At 43.6% G+C, this 25,232-nt stretch overlaps 1 protein-coding gene across 11 annotated transcripts in view; it reads left to right on the forward strand.

The window, feature by feature from the left end:
- Positions 1–25,232, forward strand: part of PIGQ (phosphatidylinositol glycan anchor biosynthesis class Q) — a 51,046-nt gene that overhangs the window by 11,968 nt on the left and 13,846 nt on the right. For all 11 annotated transcript variants that reach the window (XM_043494395.1, XM_038418187.2, XM_038418188.2 and 8 more), the window contains 4 exons: positions 10,987–11,118; positions 14,614–14,734; positions 21,540–21,666; positions 22,697–22,850. In XM_043494395.1, the coding sequence (XP_043350330.1) occupies positions 10,987–11,118; positions 14,614–14,734; positions 21,540–21,666; positions 22,697–22,850 (534 nt within the window). The remainder of the gene's footprint in view (positions 1–10,986; positions 11,119–14,613; positions 14,735–21,539; positions 21,667–22,696; positions 22,851–25,232) is intronic.

Genomic DNA, 25,232 nt, shown 5'->3' on the forward strand with positions numbered 1-25,232 from the left:
GCACCTGGCACAGAGGGGCAAGGCTCTGGGGTGTTTCTGGGGGAGGCCCAGTCATTGCACAGTGTCAAGGTTGGGTGCAGCCTCACTGCTGAGTCCGTGACCCCAAGGAAAGCTGCACAGTGATCTCCCACTTCTGTGCAGCCAGTGGCCTGTGTTCACCAGTGCTATGCTGGAGCCTCCACATTTATTTGACAAATAAAATTTGCAGAATTTTAAAATATTGTGCGCAGAATGCTCTCGGGAGTAATATCACTTAATCTCACTGGGCATCTCATTGTTTAAGCCTCCTTTGTGTCAGCCTACTTGGTGCAAGGGTCATAGGGCAGTTGTTAGACTTCCCCCCTCCCCCCCGCATCCCCCATGGAATACTTCCAGTCCTGGGCGGGGGGCATCTATACCTGGCATAGAACTGGCTCCACCAGGTCTGTGCTGCCTCCAGTCACAGTCCAGTCACCTGGGGCGTTCCAGGGTTTGAAGCAGGGGCAGGCCAGAGGAGGGAGGACCTGCAGCCTAGTGATTCTGCATCTCTACAAAGCCTCCTAAGAACACTGAAGTTTGCCGCTCCAGCCCTTGCAGAGAGGAAAGTGGTGGTTGTGGTTCAGATTTTGTACCATTTGACTTAGAGAAACTGGATATGGCAATGAGTTTTGGCAGTCACTACTGTCCCTGGGGTAATTCCTTTTGGTAATCCCTGTAGTGATAGAATTGTATTTGGTGAAGACATATGTGGTGTCCTCTCTCCCTGAGCTGCTGCAAGTGTCCTTCACTGAGGTTGAAGGGTGCTTGGGGAGCTTCAGTCTGCACTTTACATATTGGATGCTAGTTCGTTCCAGGCTGTTAAAATCAAAGGATGAGGTGATGAGTCTGTTATTGAAGGTGTTGGTTTTGATCTATAAAGGTCAAATGATTTGGGTCCTGGCTACCTTAGATACTGCAGCTAAGGATACCTTAGTTACAGTCTTGTATCATAGTAGATGAGATCACCTGGGGTGCTTGAGCTAGCAGTTCTCTGGTTTAATGAGAGGGGGCTTCTGGCAGGGTGATTTCAGTGAAGGGACCTCAGTTCTGGAGCTCACTACTTCACCTTGTGCTGACAGAGACCAAGTTTGCTGCTTTTGGGGGCATGTTGCAAGGCTTATCTGTCTTCCCAAGCTTTTGTGCAGTGAGTGGGTTAGAAGGGGTTGTTAGTCCTGACAGACTGGAGGATTTGATTACTGAAATCCACCCAAACTGAGGGTTTTTTGTATGTTTCTTTTAGAATCTATACCTGCACATGCAGATAGGATGGCACATATAAAAATCTCATGAATAAATGAGATTTCCCTGGCAAAAAGAAGCTCTTAAGGAATTCCACCATGATTTCAACAATTTCCATCCCACCATAACCTCAGCCTGGACCAGTCCACACAAGAGATCCACTTCCTGGACACTACGGTGCTAATAAGCGATGGTCACATAAACACCACCCTATATCGGAAACCTACTGACCGCTATTCCTACCTACATGCCTCTAGCTTTCATCCAGATCATACCACTCGATCCATTGTCTACAGCCAAGCGCTACGATATAACCGCATTTGCTCCAACCCCTCAGACAGAGACAAACACCTACAAGATCTCTATCATGCATTCCTACAACTACAATACCCACCCGCTGAAGTGAAGAAACAGATTGACAGAGCCAGAAGAGTACCCAGAAGTCACCTACTACAGGACAGGCCCAACAAAGAAAACAACAGAACGCCACTAGCCATCACCTTCAGCCCTCAACTAAAAACTCTCCAACGCATCATCAAGGATCTACAACCTATCCTGAAGGACGACCCATCACTCTCACAGATCTTGGGAGACAGACCAGTCCTTGCTTACAGACAGCCCCCCAATCTGAAGCAAATACTCACCAGCAACCACACACCACACAACAGAACCACTAACCCAGGAACCTATCCTTGCAAAAAAGCCCGTTGCCAACTCTGTCCACATATCTATTCAGGGGATACCATCATAGGGCCTAATCACATCAGCCACACAATCAGAGGCTCGTTCACCTGCGCATCTACCAATGTGATATATGCCATCATGTGCCAGCAATGCCCCTCTGCCATGTACATTGGCCAAACTGGACAGTCTCTATGCAAAAGAATGAATGGACACAAATCAGACGTCAAGAATTATAACATTCAAAAAACAGTTGGAGAACACTTTAATCTCTCTGGTCACTCAATCACAGACCTAAGAGTGGCTATACTTCAACAAAAAAGCTTCAAAAACAGACTCCAACGAGAGACTGCTGAATTGGAATTAATTTGCAAACTGGATACAATTAACTTAGGCTTGAATAGAGACTGGGAATGGATGAGTCATTACACAAAGTAAAACTATTTCCCCATGGTATTTCTCCCTCCCACCCCACCCCTCCACTGTTCCTCTGATATTCTTGTTAATTGCTGGAATTAGCCTACCTTGCTTGTCACCATGAAAGGTTTTCCTCCTTTCCCCCCCTGCTGCTGGTGATGGCTTATCTTAAGTGATCACTCTCCTTACAGTGTGTATGATAAACCCATTGTTTCATGTTCTGTGTGTGTGTGTATATAAATCTCTCCTCTGTTTTTTCCACCAAATGCATCCGATGAAGTGAGCTGTAGCTCACGAAAGCTTATGCTCTAATAAATTTGTTAGTCTCTAAGGTGCCACAAGTACTCCTTTTCTTTTTGCGAATACAGACTAACACGGCTGCTACTCTGAAACCTGTCATTATGCAAGGCACTGAATTTAGCCGTATAGAGTGGAAATCTGTCAACTTCATGAAAAAACTCGCACAGATACAGACAGACATCATCTTCCTCTCCAAATGCAAACAGATGGACATCATACCGAAAGGACTGAAGGTAAAAAATCCATTACAATCTACATACCATACAGACTATGCTGACAGCTTGTGCCACACACTCTCAAAGAAACTGCGGAACCACCTGATCAACATCCTCTACAGCAAACAGGGAAAGATTAAGAATGAGCTCTCACAACTGGATACTCTCATAAAGAACCAACCTTCCACACAAACTTCCTCGTGGCTGGACTTTACAAAAACTAGACAAGCCATTTACAAAACACACTTTGCTTCTCTACAAAAGAAAAAGGACACTAAGCTATCTAAACTACTATATGCCACAAGGGGCCACAACAATGGTTCCCGTAACCCACCCAGCAATATTGTTAATCTATCCAACTATACTCTTAGCCCAGCAGAAGAATCTGTCCTATCTCGGGGCCTCTCCTTTTGCCCCTTCACCCCCACGAACATGATACAGTTCTGTGGTGACCTAGAATCCTATTTTCGACATCTCAGACTCAAGGAATATTTCCAACACACCTCTGACCAACATATTAACCCACAGAGACCTTCCTGCCAACACTACAAAAAGAAGGATTCTGGGTGGACTCCTCCTGAAGGTCGAAACAGCAGCCTGGATTTCTACATAGACTGCTTCCGCCGACGTGCACGAGCTGAAATTGTGGAAAAGCAGCATCGCTTACCCCATAACCTCAGCCATGCAGAACACAGTGCCATCCACAGCCTCAGAAACAACTCTGACATCATAATCAAAAAGGCTGACAAAGGAGGTGCTGTTGTCATCATGAATAGGTCGGAGTATGGACAAGAGGCTACTAGGCAGCTCTCCAACACCACTTTCTACAAGCCATTACCCTCTGATCCCACTGAGAGTTACCAAAAGAAACTACAGCATTTGCTCAAGAAACTCCCTGAAAAAGCACAAGAACAAATCCGCACAGACACACCCCTGGAGCCCCGACCTGGGGTATTCTATCTGCTACCCAAGATCCATAAACCTGGAAATCCTGGACGCCCCATCATCTCAGGCATTGGCACCCTGACAGCAGGATTGTCTGGCTATGTAGACTCCCTCCTCAGGCCCTTCGTTACCAGCACTCCCAGCTATCTTCGAGACACCACCGATTTCCTGAGGAAACTACAGTCCATTGGTGATCTTCCTAAAAACACCATCCTAGCCACTATGGATGTAGAAGCCCTCTACACCAACATTCCACACAAAGATGGACTACGAGCCGTCAGGAACAGTATCCCCGATACTGTCACGGCTAACCTGGTGGCTGAACTTTGTGACTTTGTCCTGACCCATAACTATTTCACATTTGGTGACAATGTATACCTTCAAATCAGCGGCACTGCGATGGGTACCCGCATGGCCCCACAGTATGCCAACATTTTTATGGCTGACTTAGAACAACGCTTCCTCAGCTCTCGTCCCCTAATGCCCCTACTCTACTTGCGCTACATTGATGACATCTTCATCATCTGGACCCATGGAAAAGAAGCTCTTGAGGAATTCCACCATGATTTCAACAATTTCCATCCCACCATCAACCTCAGCCTGGACCAGTCCACACAAGAGATCCACTTCCTGGACACTACGGTGCTAATAAGCGATGGTCACATAACCACCACCCTATATCGGAAACCTACTGACCGCTATGCCTACCTACATGCCTCTAGCTTTCATCCAGATCATACCACTCGATCCATTGTCTACAGCCAAGCGCTACGATATAACCGCATTTGCTCCAACCCCTCAGACAGAGACAAACACCTACAAGATCTCTATCATGCATTCCTACAACTACAATACCCACCCGCTGAAGTGAAGAAACAGATTGACAGAGCCAGAAGAGTACCCAGAAGTCACCTACTACAGGACAGGCCCAACAAAGAAAACAACAGAACGCCACTAGCCATCACCTTCAGCCCCCAACTAAAACCTCTCCAACGCATCATCAAGGATCTACAACCTATCCTGAAGGACGAGCCATCACTCTCACAGATCTTGGGAGACAGACCAGTCCTTGCTTACAGACAGCCCCCCAATCTGAAGCAAATACTCACCAGCAACCACACACCACACAACAGAACCACTAACCCAGGAACCTATCCTTGCAACAAAGCCCATTGCCAACTCTGTCCACATATCTATTCAGGGGATACCATCATAGGGCCTAATCACATCAGCCACACAATCAGAGGCTCGTTCACCTGCGCATCTACCAATGTGATATATGCCATCATGTGCCAGCAATGCCCCTCTGCCATGTACATTGGCCAGACTGGACAGTCTCTACGCAAAAGAATGAATGGACACAAATCAGACGTCAAGAATTATAACATTCAAAAACCAGTTGGAGAACACTTCAATCTCTCTGGTCACTCGATCACAGACCTAAGAGTGGCTATACTTCAACAAAAAAGCTTCAGAAACAGACTCCGAGAGACTGCTGAATTGGAATTAATTTGCAAACTGGATACAATTAACTTAGGTTTCAGAGTAGCAGCCGTGTTAGTCTGTATTCGCAAAAAGAAAAGGAGTACCGGTGGCACCTTAGAGACTAACAAATTTATTAGAGCATAAGCTTTCGTGAGCTACAGCTCACTTCATCGGATGCATTTGGTGGAAAAAACAGAGGAGAGATTTATATATATACACACACACACACACACACAGAGAACATGAAACAATGGGTTTATCATACATACTGTAAGGAGAGTGATCACTTAAGATAAGCCATCACCAGCAGCAGGGGGGGGAAAGGAGGAAAACCTTTCATGGTGACAAGCAAGGTAGGCTAATTCCAGCAGTTAACAAGAATATCAGAAGAACAGTGGGGGGTGGGGTGGGAGGGAGAAATACCAGGGGGAAATAGTTTTACTTTGTGTAATGACTCATCCATTCCCAGTCTCTATTCAAGCCTAAGTTAATTGTATCCAGTTTGCAAATTAATTCCAATTCAGCAGTCTCTCGTTGGAGTCTGTTTTTGAAGCTTTTTTGTTGAAGTATAGCCACTCTAAGATCTGTGATCGAGTGACCAGAGAGATTGAAGTGTTCTCCAACTGGTTTTTGAATGTTATAATTCTTGACGTCTGATTTATGTCCATTCATTCTTTTACGTAGAGACTGTCCAGTTTGGCCAATGTACATGGCAGAGGGGCACTGCTGGCACATGATGGCATATATCACATTGGTAGATGCGCAGGTGAACGAGCCTCTGATAGTGTGGCTGATGTGATTAGGCCCTATGATGGTATCCCCTGAATAGATATGTGGACAGAGTTGGCAACGGGCTTTGTTGCAAGGATAGGTTCCTGGGTTAGTGGTTCTGTTGTGTGGTGTGTGGTTGCTGGTGAGTATTTGCTTCAGATTGGGGGGCTGTCTGTAAGCAAGGACTGGTCTGTCTCCCAAGATCTGTGAGAGTGATGGGTCGTCCTTCAGGATAGGTTGTAGATCCTTGATGATGCGTTGGAGAGTTTTTAGTTGAGGGCTGAAGGTGATGGCTAGTGGCGTTCTGTTGTTTTCTTTGTTGGGCCTGTCCTGTAGTAGGTGACTTCTGGGTACTCTTCTGGCTCTGTCAATCTGTTTCTTCACTTCAGCGGGTGGGTATTGTAGTTGTAGGAATGCATGATAGAGATCTTGTAGGTGTTTGTCTCTGTCTGAGGGGTTGGAGCAAATGCGGTTATATCGTAGCGCTTGGCTGTAGACAATGGATCGAGTGGTATGATCTGGATGAAAGCTAGAGGCATGTAGGTAGGAATAGCGGTCAGTAGGTTTCCGATATAGGGTGGTGGTTATGTGACCATCGCTTATTAGCACCGTAGTGTCCAGGAAGTGGATCTCTTGTGTGGACTGGTCCAGGCTGAGGTTGATGGTGGGATGGAAATTGTTGAAATCATGGTGGAATTCCTCAAGAGCTTCTTTTCCATGGGTCCAGATGATGAAGATGTCATCAATGTAGCGCAAGTAGAGTAGGGGCATTAGGGGACGAGAGCTGAGGAAGCGTTGTTCTAAGTCAGCCATAAAAATGTTGGCATACTGTGGGGCCATGCGGGTACCCATCACAGTGCCGCTGATTTGAAGGTATACATTGTCACCAAATGTGAAATAGTTATGGGTCAGGACAAAGTCACAAAGTTCAGCCACCAGGTTAGCCGTGACAGTATCGGGGATACTGTTCCTGACGGCTCGTAGTCCATCTTTGTGTGGAATGTTGGTGTAGAGGGCTTCTACATCCATAGTGGCTAGGATGGTGTTTTTAGGAAGATCACCAATGGACTGTAGTTTCCTCAGGAAATCGGTGGTGTCTCGAAGATAGCTGGGAGTGCTGGTAACGAAGGGCCTGAGGAGGGAGTCTACATAGCCAGACAATCCTGCTGTCAGGGTGCCAATGCCTGAGATGATGGGGCGTCCAGGATTTCCAGGTTTATGGATCTTGGGTAGCAGATAGAATACCCCAGGTCGGGGCTCCAGGGGTGTGTCTGTGCGGATTTGTTCTTGTGCTTTTTAAGGGAGTTTCTTGAGCAAATGCTGTAGTTTCTTTTGGTAACTCTCAGTGGGATCAGAGGGTAATGGCTTGTAGAAAGTGGTGTTGGAGAGCTGCCTAGTAGGCTTGACTTAGGCTTGAATAAAGACTGGGAATGGATGAGTCATTACACAAAGTAAAACTATTTCCCCATGGTATTTCTCCCTCCCACCCCACCCCCCACTGTTCCTCTGATATTCTTGTTAACTGCTGGAATTAGCCTACCTTGCTTGTCACCATGAAAGGTTTTCCTCCTTTCCCCCCCCTGCTGCTGGTGATGGCTTATCTTAAGTGATCACTCTCCTTACAGTGTGTATGATAAACCCATTGTTTCATGTTCTCTGTGTGTGTATATAAATCTCTCCTCTGTTTTTTCCACCAAATGCATCCGATGAAGTGAGCTGTAGCTCACGAAAGCTTATGCTCTAATAAATTTGTTAGTCTCTCAGGTGCCACAAGTACTCCTTTTCTTTCAGGCTGCATACAGTGATTGAGACTTACAAAATGCCCACACATTCTGTAGCAGGTACATTGATCTGAAACATAGGCCTCTCTTCAGCACCACCCTGTGCCTAGTGGTGGTAATTGCAGCTTAATTTTTAGGGTTTGTGTGCAGAACTTCCATTAACACTGAAAGGTCTCCAGTGCATTGTTAGGAGCATTAGAATAATTTAATATTATGGCAGTAAACGCTACATGTTCCGCTTTTTAAAAATAAGATGCTTAATGGCTTCCTGTTGATACTCTCTGACCCTCAGAGTCCTCATCCAGTAGGGAGGCTTTGTTCCTGGAATTGTAGCACAGAGCAACAAGGTAGCCAAGAGGTTCTAGTTAATGGAGCTTTCACATTTGTGTGCAGTCCATATTCAAATATGTTGCTTTTCATCTAGAATCTGTGGTATCCATCCACAGTCTTGGAACAAATTATCTGAACTGGACAATCACAACTGTCTGTGCAAAGTATCAGAGTAGCAGCCGTGTTGGTCTGTATTCGCAAAAAGAAAAGGAGTACTTGTGGCACCTTAGAGACTAACAAATTTATTAGAGCATAAGCTTTCGTGAGCTACAGCTCACTTCATCGGATGCATTTCCGAAATGTACTCCTTTTCTTTTTGTGCAAAGTATGTTAAATTACTTGCATTTGGAAACACCCCCAATATCCACTCTCGTTGCTCAGAACTTTTCCATTTAAACAGTGTAACGATATAAAAGCCAGTCATTCTGCTCCATATTAGAATTTTCTGTTACATTTATAAGAAACCAGTCTGCATCCTGTGAGACTGAAAATGTAAGGAGCATTTGTGGCAACTTGCCTTACATTGCAGGGGTAATATAAAATCCTGGAATTATTTTTGGTTTTTTTGCTTGGATATTATTACAAATGGAAATTTTCATAGCTGATCCTACAATTGCTTTATTGGTGTCTTTCTCTGTGTGTCTGGATTAGATATATTTTCAAGATTACTGCTTTTTCTTTCTCATTTCTTTTGGCTGGGAGTGAGGAGTGGAGGTTGGTTTTGATGAAGTTTAGTCCTAAGAAAAGAGAGAGAATCAGGCATAGTACAGATAGGCATTGCACAGCCTTCCTCAAAACAACATTTTAAGCATCCTCTGTTATTCCAGTGCTGGGCTTCCCTTGAACAATGTCTGCAGACTGTAGTGGTTTTGTGATTGGACAAACATCCAAATATGGTAATATTCTTATCACCTTTCTTTGCTTCTGCATTGGGTCCAGGATTAGATGTGACATTGATCTCTCACAAAGTTCAGTTGTGACATGATCTCATAACAAAGGTCCATGGAGATGTCAAAGACATTGATGTCAATATCAACTATTAAAGACATTGGAGAACCAATCTAGTTTCCAAATGGCTTGTTTCTCACATTCCTTACCAGTGTTCGAAGTAAGGGGTAGGGCAAGGAAGATTTCCAACCCCCAAATCAGTTACCTCCTGGGAGGAGCTTGCAGATGTTGACTGGAACAGTGGGTTCTTCAATTTTGGCCTTGTGTGGACAACCTCATTGGGAAGGGGAAGAAGATTTCTCCCTTTGTCCTGCATTTGTAGCAGGATTCTTTGCCCCAGCAAATGTTCTGCAGGCCATAATTTGTGAACCATTGGGTTAGAACATGATCAGAAAAGAAAACTCATCTCCATTTGTGCCTCATTGCATCTGTGAAGCCAGGTCTGCCAGATCAGTGGCCAGTGTAATAACCTACTGTGCTTCCCCTCCTCCCCCTATTCTTTCCTCTGTCACTTTGGATGTTACACACTGACAGGCCAGTTGAACAGCAGTGCATTAATTTGGCTTTGAGGTGAATGGCTGTATTGAAGAGCAGAATTATTCAGAGGCCCTGAATTGAGGAAAATGATTGAGTACACTGCATAGGATTTAAAGCCAGTGCATCTAACATCTGAATTGGTGTGGGGGAAGCCCTTCAGGGCTCTGGGTTTTAAACTGATAAACCCGCTGTGAAGTGCAACTGAAGCGGCCCAGAGGTGCACCCTCACTGAATCCTGCAGTTCTCAACCAGCCGCCCAGTTACTGTTTGTGGGTTGGATTACTCTACTCGTAGTTGGATAGTTAGAATGATGTATAAATTGCAGCACAAGGTCCAGTTGGTATGTTATACTGTCCACTTTTAAACACATGCTCCTGGTGCTAGATCCCAGGTTAAATTCAGCCAACTGTAGTTTGGAGAAAGCTGGTGCAAGCCCCATGGAAATCCAGATCCAGCAGTGATGTAAATTCAAGAACTAAGTAGGGTAACTTGCGCTGATTTGGCATTCAGCGGGGTTGCAGACTGTGTGAAGCTTACGTGAACATACCAAGGAATTGGAAGGGGTGAGTGAGGTCCTTGAAAAGGCACCTAATAGGTGGGCATAGAGAAAGAAGCTGACTTACTCTTAATGTAATATATGCTGCAGCCTCCCCAGTATTTCCATGGCCAAACTAAGCTCCAGTGGAAATGGGTGCAACTTCTGTTGACTTCAGGAAAGAACTGACCCCCACTTGATAATTTTTCCTGCTTAGCCATGCTGCAGTCAGACACTTTAATAGACAGTCATGATAACTAAGGCTGGGATTTTCAAAGGCACCCAATTTTCAGTGAAATTCAATATGGGTTGGGTGTGAATAATTCCAGCCTAAAAATGTAGTTAATGTAAAAAGGCCATACTGTACCATTGCTCACTATGCAAACCTCCCATTAGTGGGAGACCTGCGGAGGATTGAGGGTAGTGTGCAGTTCTACACATACACCCTGACCCACAAGCCATAATTTAAAAATGGAATTCAGCCCTCTCTGGAGAATGAATTTGACACAAGGGAACCTGGTAGATTGGCATCTTTGTGAGGGCAGAGTTAAGGTAATCTGGGTGTCTTGTTTGGAAGGGCATTGCTTAGTTTTCTAATGCTTGAAGGTTTTTAAATCTCTAACTTTTAAAAAAAAAAAAATTATTTTACACCCAAACCAGTTATGTGTTTGCACAACCTTAAATTCACCTGAAGTAAGTATTTGGTGTGGGAATTTGTAGAAGCATCATACCACCTGTTTCACTGGCAAAAGAATCAGAGAGGATTCCCCTTGTGTTTCTACAGAGTGCTGAAGTTTTGGCCTTTGTCTTTCATCTGGAGTAAACTCTCAACTTGTGAACAATTGGGGCACCGACTGGAGCACCTCCAGATCATCAGCAGCAACAGGAAGGCTCAGAACCAGATGCAACTAATGCGGTATGGTGTGTGTGTTTTCTGACAACCCACTGAGTCCTTGACCCCTATTACCAGTTGGAGCCTTCATCATTCGTGTACCAACCAATTTCTTCTCTAGCTTTAAAGAAATTCAGCCTTCTCTGGCTTCTCTGGCTCTGGTACTATCATGTTCTCCAGTTTCTTCCCAAAGTTTGTTTGCAATTCGAAATCTTGCAAAATACTGTCTGTCCACTGTGAAGATTTGTCAAAGCTGAAGTTCTCTGGGGCATTGAAAAGTGGCATGTTGATGAGTTCCTGCAAACTTTGTGGCTGTTCTTTCTGTCTGCACTTTGTTGCTTTGTTCCTTCTGTTTCTGGTCTTACTGTACTCCTGACACCATGTTCTTCTGTACCAGCTCTGGACTGGCTACAGTGCTTGCTTATACCCACGAGATGTATTCATCATTAGATCCTGTAATGCTCTGCCATGTATGGCTGAGATTCATTTAAATACGATTTTTGCACATAGTGCCACTTAGCATGAATACAGTGTAGCATTAATTAGAGCATCAATGACTGGAAATTACAGAGAGACAAGGTGGGTGAGGTCACAAGCAAAGACCGACTGCACTTGGTCTATTTTATAGGGGAGGCAACCCTGCTTGACTCAGCATGGGGACAACCCAACCCTTGCCAGAAGTCCTTTCCCAAAATCTTGTTCAGAAGAAATTAAATGAACCAGCTAAGGACACGTTGGGCACCCAAAAACTGAGAAGCCCCAAAATCAATAGAGATGTTTGAAAACTAAGGCTCAGGCACACACAAGTTTCTTCAATATTGGTGATGTGACCCCAAGTTACTACACAGCTCTAATAAAATTAGCACAAGATATAAACCCAATTTTTAAAGATACATACTGGATGTGTTTCTAGAGGTTGCTTCAAAATGAGCTCGCCAAAATAATCTTCACAGTATTTTGACATCTTGTACTGTTGGTATTTGCTGGAAAAAAGTGACATTAGTTAATCCCAAACCATCATTCAGCAACAAAAACCTGCTACTACTTTTAACTGTTTATAAAACCCTAACTAATATAACTGAAATGCATGAACTTATTTAAACCAAAGTAACGTGCTGATTAAATATTATTCAGTTAATATGACCTTCAAATGTAATTCACTGCTGAATCACAGCATTATTAAAACAATTCAAAGCTTGACTTTTGCATTAAAGCCAACATCTGAGGGAACTGGGATTGTTTAGTCTGTGGAAGAGAAGAATGAGGGGGGATTTGATAGCTGCTTTCAGCTACCTGAAGAGCGGGTTCCAAAGAGGATGGATCTAGACTGTTCTCAGTGGTAGCAGATGACAGAACAAGGAGCAATGGTCTCAAGTTGCAGTGAGGGAGGTTTAGGTTGGATATTAGGAAAAACTTTTTCACTAGGAGTGTGGTGAAGCACTGGAATGCGTTACCTAGGGAGGTGGTGAAATCTCCTTCCTTAGGAGTTTTTAAGGTCAGGCTTGACAAAGCCCTGGCTGGGATGATTTAGTTGGGGATTGGTCCTGCTTTGAGCAGGGGGTTGGACTAGATGACCTTCTGAGGTCCCTTCCAACCCTGATATTCTATGATTCTATGTAGCTGATACTGAGGTTGCCACCCACTAGTTTTCCTGCTCTGAATGATTGGCTTGTTTTTTATTGTAGAGGCAGCTTGTTTTGTAGCAGTAATATGATTTTACAGGAATATGTGGGGGTGGCTTTACTTTTTTGTGGAGTTGCAATGTGAGAGATTTTTACTATCCCATCAGTCTCTTCCTCATATAATCTTTTCCCCCTCCCCCCACCAACACATACTTGTGCCTCCAGAATATCTCTGCTACGCTAAGAAACATTTAAGTTTCCATCCAGAAACGTAGTGTCACTGAAGCTAGCCTGGGAAACGGGACAGGGATGCACTGGCAGAGCTGCACAGGGCAAACTTGCTCTGCTGTTCTGTAGAGCATAGGTTCTCAATCTTTTTCTTTCTGAGCCCCTCCCCACCCCACCCAACATGCTATAAAAACTCCACGGCCCACCTGTGGTTTTCTGCATACAAAAGCCAGGGCCAGCATTAGGGGGTAGCAAACTGGGCAATTGCCTGGGGCCCCATGCCACAGAGGCCCCTGCAAAGTTACATTGCTCAGGATTCAGCTTCAGCCCCGGGTGGCAGAGCTTCATCCCCATGCAGTGAGGCTTCGGCTTTCTACCCACAGCCCCAGTGAGTCTAATGCTGGCCCTGCTTGGAGGCCCCCTGAAACCTGCTCATGGCCCCCCTGTGGGCCCCGGATCCCTGATTGAGAACCACTGCTGTAGAGTCTTTTCTTTCACAGGCATTGAATTAATCAGATGGGATATAAAATCAAGGTTCCATGGCACTTGCCACAAAAGTAAGAGTATCAATCCCCACCCACTTTTCCCAGTGTTCTGGAAGATCCATCCTCTGGTAACTGAAGACAAGGAGTGGCAATAAACATTGAAGTAACAGAAAAACTAAGCAAACATAAAACCCCACGGTGAATAGAAGAGGGAGAGGCAAAGATCAGAGATGGATATAGACTCCTTAAGGCCATCACTATGCAAATCTTACTCTATGTGATGCTCAGATACTGTAGTCATTGACTCCAAGGGAATACTTAAAATACACAAATAGATTTTAAGGCCAAAAGTAATACTATGATTATTTAGTCTGATTTTGTGCGTAACTCAAGCCATAGAATTTCATCCAGAAACACTTGCAGTGCGGGGGGAGTTATTCTACCCTACTGTGTAAGTAAACATTATTTAGCCCAATGACTAGTGGTTGAACTGAGGCATACCTTTTAGAAAGGCCTCTGATCTCTAATTAAATACTCCAAGTGATGGTGAATTTATCATAGCTGAATCCCAACTTAAGCACTTACCTAACTTTCCTCTTGGAATTTCAATCCAACTACTCAGTCTCCCTGCGAAAACCTGTTGTGTAGTGTTTTGGCTTAGCATGGATGCTGTGTTTGACCCCAGAGACAGCAGTATATTGGTGATAGGAAAGCAGCCCTATTCTGTGTATACCAGGGTTGGCCAAACTCACTGACTCTCCAAGACACATACAGCTTCAGAAGTTCGAGAGCTGGAGCTCACGAGCCAGGGCTCAGGGCTTCAGCCCCATTCCTGCTGAAGCCCGAAGCCCTGGCAGGTGTATCCCGGAGGGCTGAAGCCATGAGACCTTCCTCCCCATTGGACAGATTCTCCTACCCAACCACCCCACTGCAAAACAGAGGTCCCAAGCTTTCCCTCTCCCTCCCCCCCCATTCTGGTAGGCGGAGAGGGCTTGCACTTTAATGGTAAAAGAGGCTCGCAAGCCACAGTTTTGCCACTCCTGCTGTATATCTTCAGTAAAGAGTCTTGATGGCCTTCAGAAATGAAAAGCGCTATGTAAATGAAAATGGTGATGATTGTTATCCAAACATGAAACAGCCTTCTTCCTGAGCTCTAATTTTGTTCTTCTTTCTCCTGAATGCAGGAAAGCAAACATCTTTGTTTCTCTCCTCATTGACATGGCTTTGGGAATACTGCTAATGTCCTGGCTGTACAGAGAGAATCGGATTGGTCAGCTTGCCGACACACTCATCCCAGTGGCTGATGTAAGTCTGCCTAGAATCGTTTGTACTTCATATCTAGTGTAGAAAGTGAACAGCAATTCATGCTTGTGGTAATTGTACACTGGCAGGCCTGTGCGTGAGGATTTCATGCAGAGAAGAGAAGCAATGACAGAAGTCATAAAAAAATTAGGTCTCCTCAAAAGCGATTAAATCTTCAAACCAAACCTGTTGAGACTAATCAAATGTAACATTGCTCTCCTCTGAGTATCCAATGAATACAAATTAGATGTTTTCTGGAGGGTACTTTCTGCTCACAAGGTAACAATTACATCATGAGCACAATAAATAACTCGGAGGCTGGAGAGTGGAGTGCTTATCCGTCCAGGATACTTTTATTATGGAGTTAACAGGAAGTGCTCTCAAGCTGTTGTTCTAATAGGGTATCTGGGAGGGGGAAAAAGTTAACCCAGTTAGGTCTCAGAAACTCAGAAACATTAAACTGGGGGGGAAAAACTTGAGAAGCTGAGGCAGCTATGTTTGGTGAGAGCATATTGGTGGTGAGTTCTGAGTGCAGTAGCTAGTCAGGGTAGGTAACACTGAAATTCTCTCTCAAGTGTGCTAATGATAGATTGGGGAATTCACCTTCTCCTGTGCCATTCTCCAACCTCAGGCCCTAAATGGCCAGTATAAATTACCTAAGAACAAGCATGACGCATAGCATCCTGTTTTTCTGGCACTAGGTACTTCTCTACAAGGCTAATTAGTGCATGGCAGGCTAGTGCACTGTATTTATAGTGCATGGCAGGCTAGCCATGTAGACAAGCCCCTAATTTCTTATATTTTGAATGTGTAACTTCAACATACGTGCAACCTTTGTTCCAATTTAACCTTTTGGTCTTTTTTTGGCTTGGGAACATATTGTGTTTGTGTGTAAATTATTATCTAAGTAGAACTTACCTTTAATAGGTAAAAGACCATTTTGTCATTCAGTGGAGCTGAAAAAAAAACACAAAACGTGTGTATCCTGCTCTTGAGTTGCAGCGTTTGTGTCATGTTTGTGTCAATGATGTGCTGGTGTTCCATCATTTTGTGACTCAGCATTGTCACATATTGATGAATCCTGTGATAAGGCTGCACAACATCATCCCTTCTCTGTCCCTTCCCTTTGGTTTCTGGGAAAGAGGGACAGATCTTTCCTTTTGTCTTACAATGCCTCTGCTGCAGGAGTCCTCACTTTACTGTCTCCAGTTTCTGGATGGGAAGGGACTCCAGTCCAACTTATGAGGAATTCCATCAGCAACTTATCTTCTCTTCTTCATTCACTTATTGGGAAAAACTCACTGCTGCCCTGCTGTTGGTTCCTTTTCTCAGTGCTCCTCACACTAATAACACATTGGGCAAAACTAGTAGCACTCCTGTGATCATCTTTCTGTATGCGACGCAGACACAACAAGCAAAGTGTCTATCATGCACTTACCACACAAGGGCTTAAAGTGGCTCATTGCTATTGTCTAGTTGAACTTTCAAGGGTAGACTCAGTTTTAGCTGCTCAATATTGCTGGGAAAGGGGGAAGAGAGGGTGATGATTGGAATATGTCTCCCCTTCTAATATTTGATCCAATGGTAGGATTAATGTGAGGCATAAACTCAGAACCTTTTTATACATTATTCTGAAGTCTGTTCCCATGTGGAGATGTTTCAGCTGGAAGATCACCTGTCCTCTAGTGCTCTCTGCAGTCTGCTTTCTTAGCAAGTGTGAGACAACAATGACTTTGGCTCAGTTCCCATGTGCACAAGTGGACTCAAGAAATGTTCTTTCTGCCCAGTGTTAATGGCAGATGGACACTCTCATGCTCAAAGTGCATTGGACCACACCATCTTTCCTGGATGGGAATGCTGTAGGAGTTTCTCATTTTCTCCTCTTCAGTCATGCAGATAAATCATTCACTCCCACTTGGATGTTACAATAGCCATTACTTACCTAAGTAGCCTACGATGTCTCAGAAATACAGAGAGGTGTGCACTCAAGAGCTTACTTCCCTGGAGATTTGAACTACTCCCTTGCTGTACGTTCTTCTCAGTTTGCCCCTCCCTGTTTGTCTAAGGTATTGCTTTACTGGTATGTCCATGATTATTGGTGAGATTTCATGCCGTTTACAATTTCTCCTTGCTTCAGGAACCTGGTTTCTTCACTGTGGGCTCTATGGGCACATAAAGTGCCTCTAAAGTCACTGGGAGCTCTTTCATAGACTTCAGAGGGCACAGATCAGGTGTCAAATGCACATAAAAGAGGTGGGCCTGAGCCATCCAGAAATAGCACCGTGATAACTTCAGCACATGTGGTTCAAGACAGCACCATTTTGTTTTCCAATATAAAAGCAAAATCTCCTCTGATCCATCCTGCAGTGGGTTTCCGCTAGATTCTGCATTTTTATCTGGCATTCATTATCCCCCGCACTGGAACTCTGTCAGGCTGGCTAAAAGTTGCCAAGTTTGGTAATAAAATCTTTCCCAATGTTTTGGATTATTATGACTTTTTCCAGTGCTCCATGCTATCTTAGTTCTGAGATGTACCTTGGGTCAGCTAATGGCATTTGTCTCTGGGCTTCTTGTATCAGTAGGTCTGACAGTAAAAAAAATAAGACTACTTAATCCGTTACCACGGTTCCTGGCCTTGAGAGAAGAGAATTGCCTCAGTCGATTTTATACATGCAAGCTTTTAATTGTGTGGGAAGAAGCGCAGTATAGTTTTCCTTCCATTCTTCTATTAATCCCATTCACGGCGAGCCTCTTCTCTCTTGCCTCTGTCACGTCTATTGCATGCTAATTGGAATCCATCCAGCATACTGTAGGTTAGACTCGCCAAACCTTCCATTCCTTCTGTGATGGAATGCACTCTTGTGTTCACATCCAAAAGACTACTGTAATTATCTTTGTACAAGGCAAACCTTTGGAGGTATCATTTGAAATCTCATAACATATCGTGGTAAAATGCTTGTGGAAACATTGTGTGTGAAGTTGTTAACATAAGCTGACATCATGTCTGACGTGTTTCCCAGATAAGTTTGGGAAGTGACTACACCAATTTCTATAAGACAAAGAGCAAGCTGATGCCCCAGACAGGTGTCCACAAAGCTGATGGTTATCATCTGTCAAGTGGCCATTGTTTGGCAAGAAAAAGGGACAGGGACAAAGAGATCTGCATCTTAGCAAAGAAAGATCTTAGCAAAGATCTCATCTTAGCATGAGATCTCCTGCTCCACCAGCCCATCTCTTGGTTCTCAGCTGGAAATGCTTTTCAGAGAGGGACTGACACTATAAAAAGGAGGGGCAAACACCGCAAGAGACCCCCTCCTCTCACTCCCTGTCCATCTCACTCTTTGCACCTGAGAAGACAAAAGAAGCAGCCGTTGGACTCTGGAGGAGGGGTCCTGACCTGAAGAGTTTGGTCAGTAATACTGTTGGAAGCATGTGGTGAGAAATTTTGTTTTAAATCTAATATAGTTTGTCAGGCACTAGAACAAGTTTTATCCTTATTTTTCTTGTAACCATTTTTGACTCCTGTACCTCATTGCTTGTACTCGCTTAAAATCTCTCTTTGTAGTTAATAAACTTGTTTTATTGTTTTATCTAATCCAGTGTGTTTAAGCTGAAGTGTCTGGATAACTCCATTTAGGGTGGCAAGTTGTGTGTATATTATTCTCTTAAAGAAATAATGGACTTAATATATTTGGACCGTCCAGGAGAGGGCTGGGCAGTATAAGGCATAATTTCTGGGGGGAAATCCAGAACTGGGAGTGTGTTGGGGCGCCCTGCTGTATAACGAAGGCTGGTGAGAGTCAGGGTGTGACTGGCAGGCTGCAGTTACACAAAATACATCCGATGAAGTGAGCTGTAGCTCACGAAAGCTTATGCTCAAATAAATTTGTTAGTCTCTAAGATGCCACAAGTACTCCTTTTCTTTTTACAAACACATTTGGGAGGGACCTGCATGCTGGCAGGCTTTTTGTGAGCAGTCCAGGTTGGAAGCTACAACAGTAAGGCATTGCAAGGCACCCCAGGTTGCATGGCAAGGGTGACCTAGCCCCCCACTGGTTTGGATTGCACTCTGGTATGTCACACCTTCCCACTAGCCCTGTCTGTGGAGACAAAAAAATAATAGGTATGTCACTTTCTCTTTTTCCAGCTGCCAACACTATAAGCCCAACCTGCTGTGTGGAAATCAAGTTGTGCTCCTCCCCCATCATTCCTCATCCCCAGCGATAATGATTCAGCACGTAGCTGACAATGGTCGATACTACACAAGACATCATCGGCTCCGGCTCCAGCTCCCTCTTTCACAGCTTGACTAGCTGTGCAGTGCTGACTATAATAACAAGTTGCTTTTGTCAGTAACTGAAGCAGATGTGATTCAGAGGCATCTAAGGAATAGCTCTGTGCAATACAAAAAGCCTGTTTTGGAGTCAGCTGTCTGAATGTATAGTGGAATAACCTTTCTTAGTTCCATATCTGCCCTAACCTCCTCCTACACACCTTCCCACTTCCTCTGCTCAACCCAAGCTTCCCTGCTGGCAGCTCCAGACTCTGCCTTCTTCCACGCTGCCCCTTCTCCCAAAAGCCTCACAATAGATCTTCTACACTAAGTCCTATTCCCTGTCTGAAAAAGAAACACAACCTTCTAACTCCCCATCTTCTCTGTGAAGTGTTGTGGTTATAAAGGCCAATCCCACATCCCACGCTGTCTATGTTCTGTATTAGTTTTGCTCATTTAAACTGTAAGGTCTTTGGGGCAGACACCTGTTTATTATCTGTCACAGATAGTGCCTTAATTAAACCATGCTGAATATTTCTGATCCTATACTTGTGATAACTGAATGCATCTCAAGTCAGATTTTAAAACAAGTCCTTTGTCAGTTATATTCTGCTAATCCATAAATAAAACAAGAAGAAAAGATGTTAATTTTGTTGTTGTTGTTATTATTAGTTATAGTCCAGTAGTGCCTAGAAGCCAGGGCCTGTTCTGCTAGGCACTGTACAAACATATATCAGAAAGACAGTTTTTAGTTTTTGAACAGCTATGATTTGCTCTGAGTTTTATGAGACGTCCCATTAAGAGCACTTCCTTGCCTGTGCCCCGCTACCTATCCTGGACAGGCCTGTCATTCTCCTTTGATGCCACACCAATGGTCAAAGTTTCTATTGAGAAGAACAGGTGCACTGCTGTTAAACAAGAAATTCATTCCAGATTGAACTGATCTAAACTATTTTAGCTGTGTTCTCAAGGTTGGTGATGCTCCCACAGCACCTTAATGAAATGACTTCCATGTAATGCACTACATTTCATCTATTAATATCCAACACATTCAGTATTAACGACTGCACCTAGAGGATCGGACTCTTAAAGTCATGTATTTTAGTCTTTCTTCTTGCTGTCCATTGGCTCTAAAGCGTCCAACAGCAAAAAAAAAAACAAAAAAAACAAAAACCACAAGAGGTTACACCCCAGGGCCTACAAAGTAACGACAGTCATGACACAATGCAGGAATGCTCAGCAATAGTCAGGATTTAACTACAAACTGGAGTCATCTAAGGACTTCAGTAATTTTCCGTACCAGAAAACAACCTTGCAGAAGGACTGCTTTCAAACATTTAAATATTTAATTAAAATAAAAAAAAAAACCTTTTGCTAAGTTACAGCTGCAACACTTTAAATATTAATGGAGTTCTATTTATAAAGTATCTGGCACTTCTTTCTTAACAAGGGCGAGATTCATTGGTACAAGCCAGCCCTGGCTTGCAATAAGTGTTTTAAGGGATGTGAGGGCAAAGGAGAGGAAGAGATGAACAGACAATCATGTTGACAAGGAAAACCATGTTCCCGTTGAAAATGTAACTTGTAACTGCTACTAAACAAAAAGTATTTGTGGCTGTTATGTTTATAAATTCAGCAATGTCTGTGTGACTCTAGGATGAAAAGACATGCACGTGCATCATTGGAAGATTAGGTCCATAATCCATCAGTCTTGGGTACCAAGTCTAGATTCTCCTGCGTAATCCACCATTGTAGGCATATGTTTGATTTTGGTTATGTGTGTGATTTGGGCATCTAACTCCCTTAGGCTTTCTCTTCACTGACACAAAGATGTTTTTTTAGATCAAGGTAACTAACGTGATAGTTATCTTGTTGTACAAAGTGGAGACAAGGCACTTGTAGTGTTTACTGCGAGGTTACTAGCTGAGAACTGGTCTATGTCCCCCTCCCATGGTTGACCTCACCTAATTTATCTTGTGAGAAACACTACAAGTGCCTTGTCTCTACTGTGTTTTTACAGCAGGATAACTACGCGCCTTATTGTCAATGAAGACATAGCCTCAAGCTCTTCCGAAAATCCCAGCCTATTTGTATAGCAGTCTTCCTCTGACCGATTTCTCCACCCTTCTTAACTATTTGATCATCTCTAATATATGTCACTTTGGGTAACATGCTTACTCAGCTCTCAAGAGTTATCATTACCTCATAAGAGCCTTCTGTGAAAATCACCCAGGTTTCTCTTCTCCCTGCAAAGGGGTTGTCAGAAGCACAATCTGTGATTTAATTTCTGACAAGGCTTCTAAGGAGATCCTGCTCTTAGGTGGTGGTATCTTAAGATTCAGAAAGGGTTCGCTGGCTCATTGTGAGGTATATGCTATTTCTCATGTAACTCCTATAGTATTTTTTATGCCTCTGAGACAGTTTTTCCTCAAAGATTTTAGAGGAATGGTGAGATTTTTCCAAAGCTATCAAAGCACGTGGGGAGTGTTGTGCACGTACAGTGTAATTAACATTGCTTGTTTCCTTATGTTGCAGCATATAGCCAAAGAGCTCCAGGACCTGCTTCAGTGGCTAATGGGAGTGCCAGCTGGTTTAAAAATGAACCGGGCGTTGGACCAGGTGTTGGGCCGGTTCTTCCTTTACCACATTCATCTGTGGATTAGTAAGTGCAGTTGTTTAACCTTTCATCTTTCCTTCTCACTTCTCCCTCCCTAGTGTCTAAGATTGTCCTAGTGATGTGATGTATAATGAATCAAAATTTGTATTGCAAGGACATACTGGTCTGAATCTTTCTGGTCTGGGAATGTGAGCCAAATTTGGATTCATGGAATCCACACAGGGAGATGATGCAAATAAGTACCATGCTCAGCTAGTTACTTTGCAGAAAGTAAGAAACATAGTGGATCTAATTTATTTGGCAGAAGGTCCAGGTTCCCCTGTAAACTTTATCTGCCCTACAAAGGGTAGTGGAACAGTGTGGTGGTAGGGAAATTTTTTATTTGGGGGTTGAAGTACAGGACCGACATGTCCTGTAACTGACTTCAGTTTAGTTTACAGCACTTCTAACTGCATTCTTCCCCCCAATTTGAAACAGAATCTCACTGGTCATAAGGATACTTTTTATGTTGGAAAATAGTCACATTGGACACAGAATCTTTAGTAACTGTGACTGTCTCTATCTGTTAATGAATGAAGCAGAGCTCTGGTTTTCCAAGGTTTCACCCTACCTTGATGATGATCAGAGAAGCTTCATGCCACTAAAAATGTTGCACAGACCATTTTCACAACAACTCCTTTGTGATGGTTTCTGTTGGAGTAGGAGATTTTGGTAAAAATGTATCATTAATTGATTAGTATGTTCCTAAAAAATTTACCCCAGAGGATAAAAGAATAACAAGATGACCTTGTCTGGACAGTCTGAGCAGGTTTTCGTGTGTCTCACTAAAACTGCCACACCTGGGCTGAGAGGTTGGGAAGGAAATGGGTGGTATTTGCCAGTCATTGTAGATGTAAGATGGCAGTCTAACAGAATTTGCTGTTTTTACTTTCATATGATCTTGATTCTGATCTCTGCAACAACATTCTGTGAGGGGTGGGGGAGAGAGAAACTGAGGCCATCAAGCGTTTCATCTGAGGCTCCCGAGAGCAAATAAATACCCTTTGTACAATGTTACTCTTCCAACTTCCACCAGGCTATATCCATCTGATGTCTCCATTCATTGAGATGATCCTCTGGTATGTTGGCCTGTCAGCCTGTCTGGGCCTGACTGTAGTGCTTTCCATCCTCTCTGACATCATTGCGCTCCTGACCTTCCATATCTACTGCTTCTATGTCTATGGAGCCAGGTGGGTGTATTTGACCTGTTTGTTTCTCAAGTATATCTGGTCCAAAAATCATATTGGGCCTAGTTGATCCCTGGTGTGACCCATTGATTTAACAGGTGTAAAGCAGAAATTAGTTTGGCCAGTTATGTTATGTCCAAAAGATTGAGTCTCAGCATTGAGCTGTACAAGCATCCCAAGTGTCTTAGATATAAGTGTCTTCTCCCTTTCGACAATGGCGGTTAGAAAAATAAAACTATGCTGAGGAGTGGAATGAGAGAGATCAGTTTGCCCAGGAGTCCTAGATTTGAGGGGATAACTTGTGTTTAAGGCTGCTCCAGAAGTGACCTCTCCAGGCCCTAGGGTCGCCAACCCTCCAGGATTGTCCTGGAGTGTCCAGGAATTAAAGATTATGTCATGTGATGAAACCTCCAGAAATACATTCAGCCAAAACTGGCGCCCCTACCTCTTCCTTGCTTCAGAGGATTGCATCCATATGGAGTAACCTGTCTGGATTTTCAACTGCAACACTCAGATTGCCCGATTTGTGATTAAATTGCTGTTGTATTACTACCCCCTCTGCCCCACTAGAGGGCCATGTGCACTTTACGGTCACAGGGAAATGGGTACAAACTGGGAAGGCCAAGGATATGTGTGTAAATGGCTGATGCTCATTCTGCCTTTTGTGTCACATTCTGTACTAGGTATGTCAGAGCTTTTCTTGCAATAAGAATTCAAAACAAAATATGTTCTGCTTATGATCTACATTAATATGGGGGCATCCTTTAAATCACAAACTGTGATAGAGAATAGCAGCTTTATAGAGGAGACAAAATAGCTGAGGGAGTAAATAGGGAAGCTCCTGCCTAATAAGTATAGAGACAGCATTCTCCCAGCAGGGCAGTGGGGGGGTTAGAGGTACAGTACATTGTGTAGGGCAGAAGGAATTTCAGAGGAGGCTGCCCAGGCAGAGTTCATACATAATTCTGGGAATAGTTAGAGGTCGAGAGACATCTAATTTAAGAATCTTACTGTTACAATTAGAGAGCTTAGAACAAATAGCAATATTGCCTAGTAGGAAACTCATCCACAGAGCTCTTTTACTTGAAGTCTCTCCTTCTGGCTGTAGAGAGTGCATGACGGGCTCTGCTCCTCTTAGGAGGGGACAGGGTGGGTGGGGGTGAAAAAGGCAGAAGCTCTGTCCATTCCCAAGCACTTCTGTCTTATGGGCTTTGGCGTGCAAGTCTGCAGGGTTCATGTATCCTTGTTAGAAGTATAGCTACACAAGACACTTCATCGTGAGGCCTGCATCAAGCTAATTCAGCTGTTGAGAATGACCCCTGGTGGGGAGGGAGAATGAGGCAGTGAGCTCAAAATACCCAAATGATAAAATTACCACAAAATCCTGGAAATTGAGCAACTGGGAGGAAAACTTCTGCAGAAAATGAATGCTGTTTAAGTGGCAAATTCACTGGCCAAGGAAATATGGAGTTCTTGGGGGGTCTGTTTCCAAGGTAGCCACGTGGTGGATAAATGACACCAAGAATATATGTACAGATTGACCCAGAAGGTATGGCAATATCAGACAGGTAGGTCATTGACACTTGACATTAGGTCATTGATTGCTTGGGACTGGGCATGTGCAGTATTAGTAAAAGGAATGAGAAAAGTGTGCACCCATCAGAGGAATTTGGTGCACAAAGGTTGAGTTGTCTTGGGAGCACTGTACCCTATGGATTACTGTGCTGTTCTGAGCTTTACCAGCTCATGAGTAGCATTATACTAGTCTCTTTATGCTCCTTTCAGCTGTTTTCCTTTGTTTTATAAGATTTCCCCATTTCCACAATAGCGGTTTAGTGTTTTAACTGACTATATATTTTAATTACATTCACAAAACTGTGGTAAAAGAACAGTAGGTTTGCAAAGTCAAGCACTCCAAAGTTAGGAAATACCAGAAATAAGGTTGTCTGTGGAACCCTTGTGCATATGCATTAGGATAAACTCTTTACTTAGGAATTATTATTAATTATTAATTATCAATTATTATTTCTTATATAGTACTTTTCATCAGCAGATATCAGTAGATTGCATTTCACAATCTTTAATGTATTTATCCTCACAACATCCCTGTGGGGTACGGAACTAGAATCATCTCCATTGTACAGATGGGAACTGAGGTACAGGAAAGCTAGGGGTCTCTCCCAAGGTCACCCAGGAAGTCTGTGGCAGAGCAGGAAATTGAACCCAGGTCTTCCAAGTCCTAGACCAATGCGCTAACCACTATTTTTCCCTGTCTCATTCAGTGCGCAGCCTGGACACTGCTCACTGAACGAGCAGCTTTTCAATATTTTGTTTTGTCTCTTTCGTCAGTGTGTTTTGTCTCCTTGAATTTGTGTGACTTCATTA

Source organism: Dermochelys coriacea, chromosome 10, assembly GCF_009764565.3.
Source record: "Dermochelys coriacea isolate rDerCor1 chromosome 10, rDerCor1.pri.v4, whole genome shotgun sequence".
Lineage (NCBI taxonomy): Eukaryota > Metazoa > Chordata > Testudines > Dermochelyidae > Dermochelys > Dermochelys coriacea.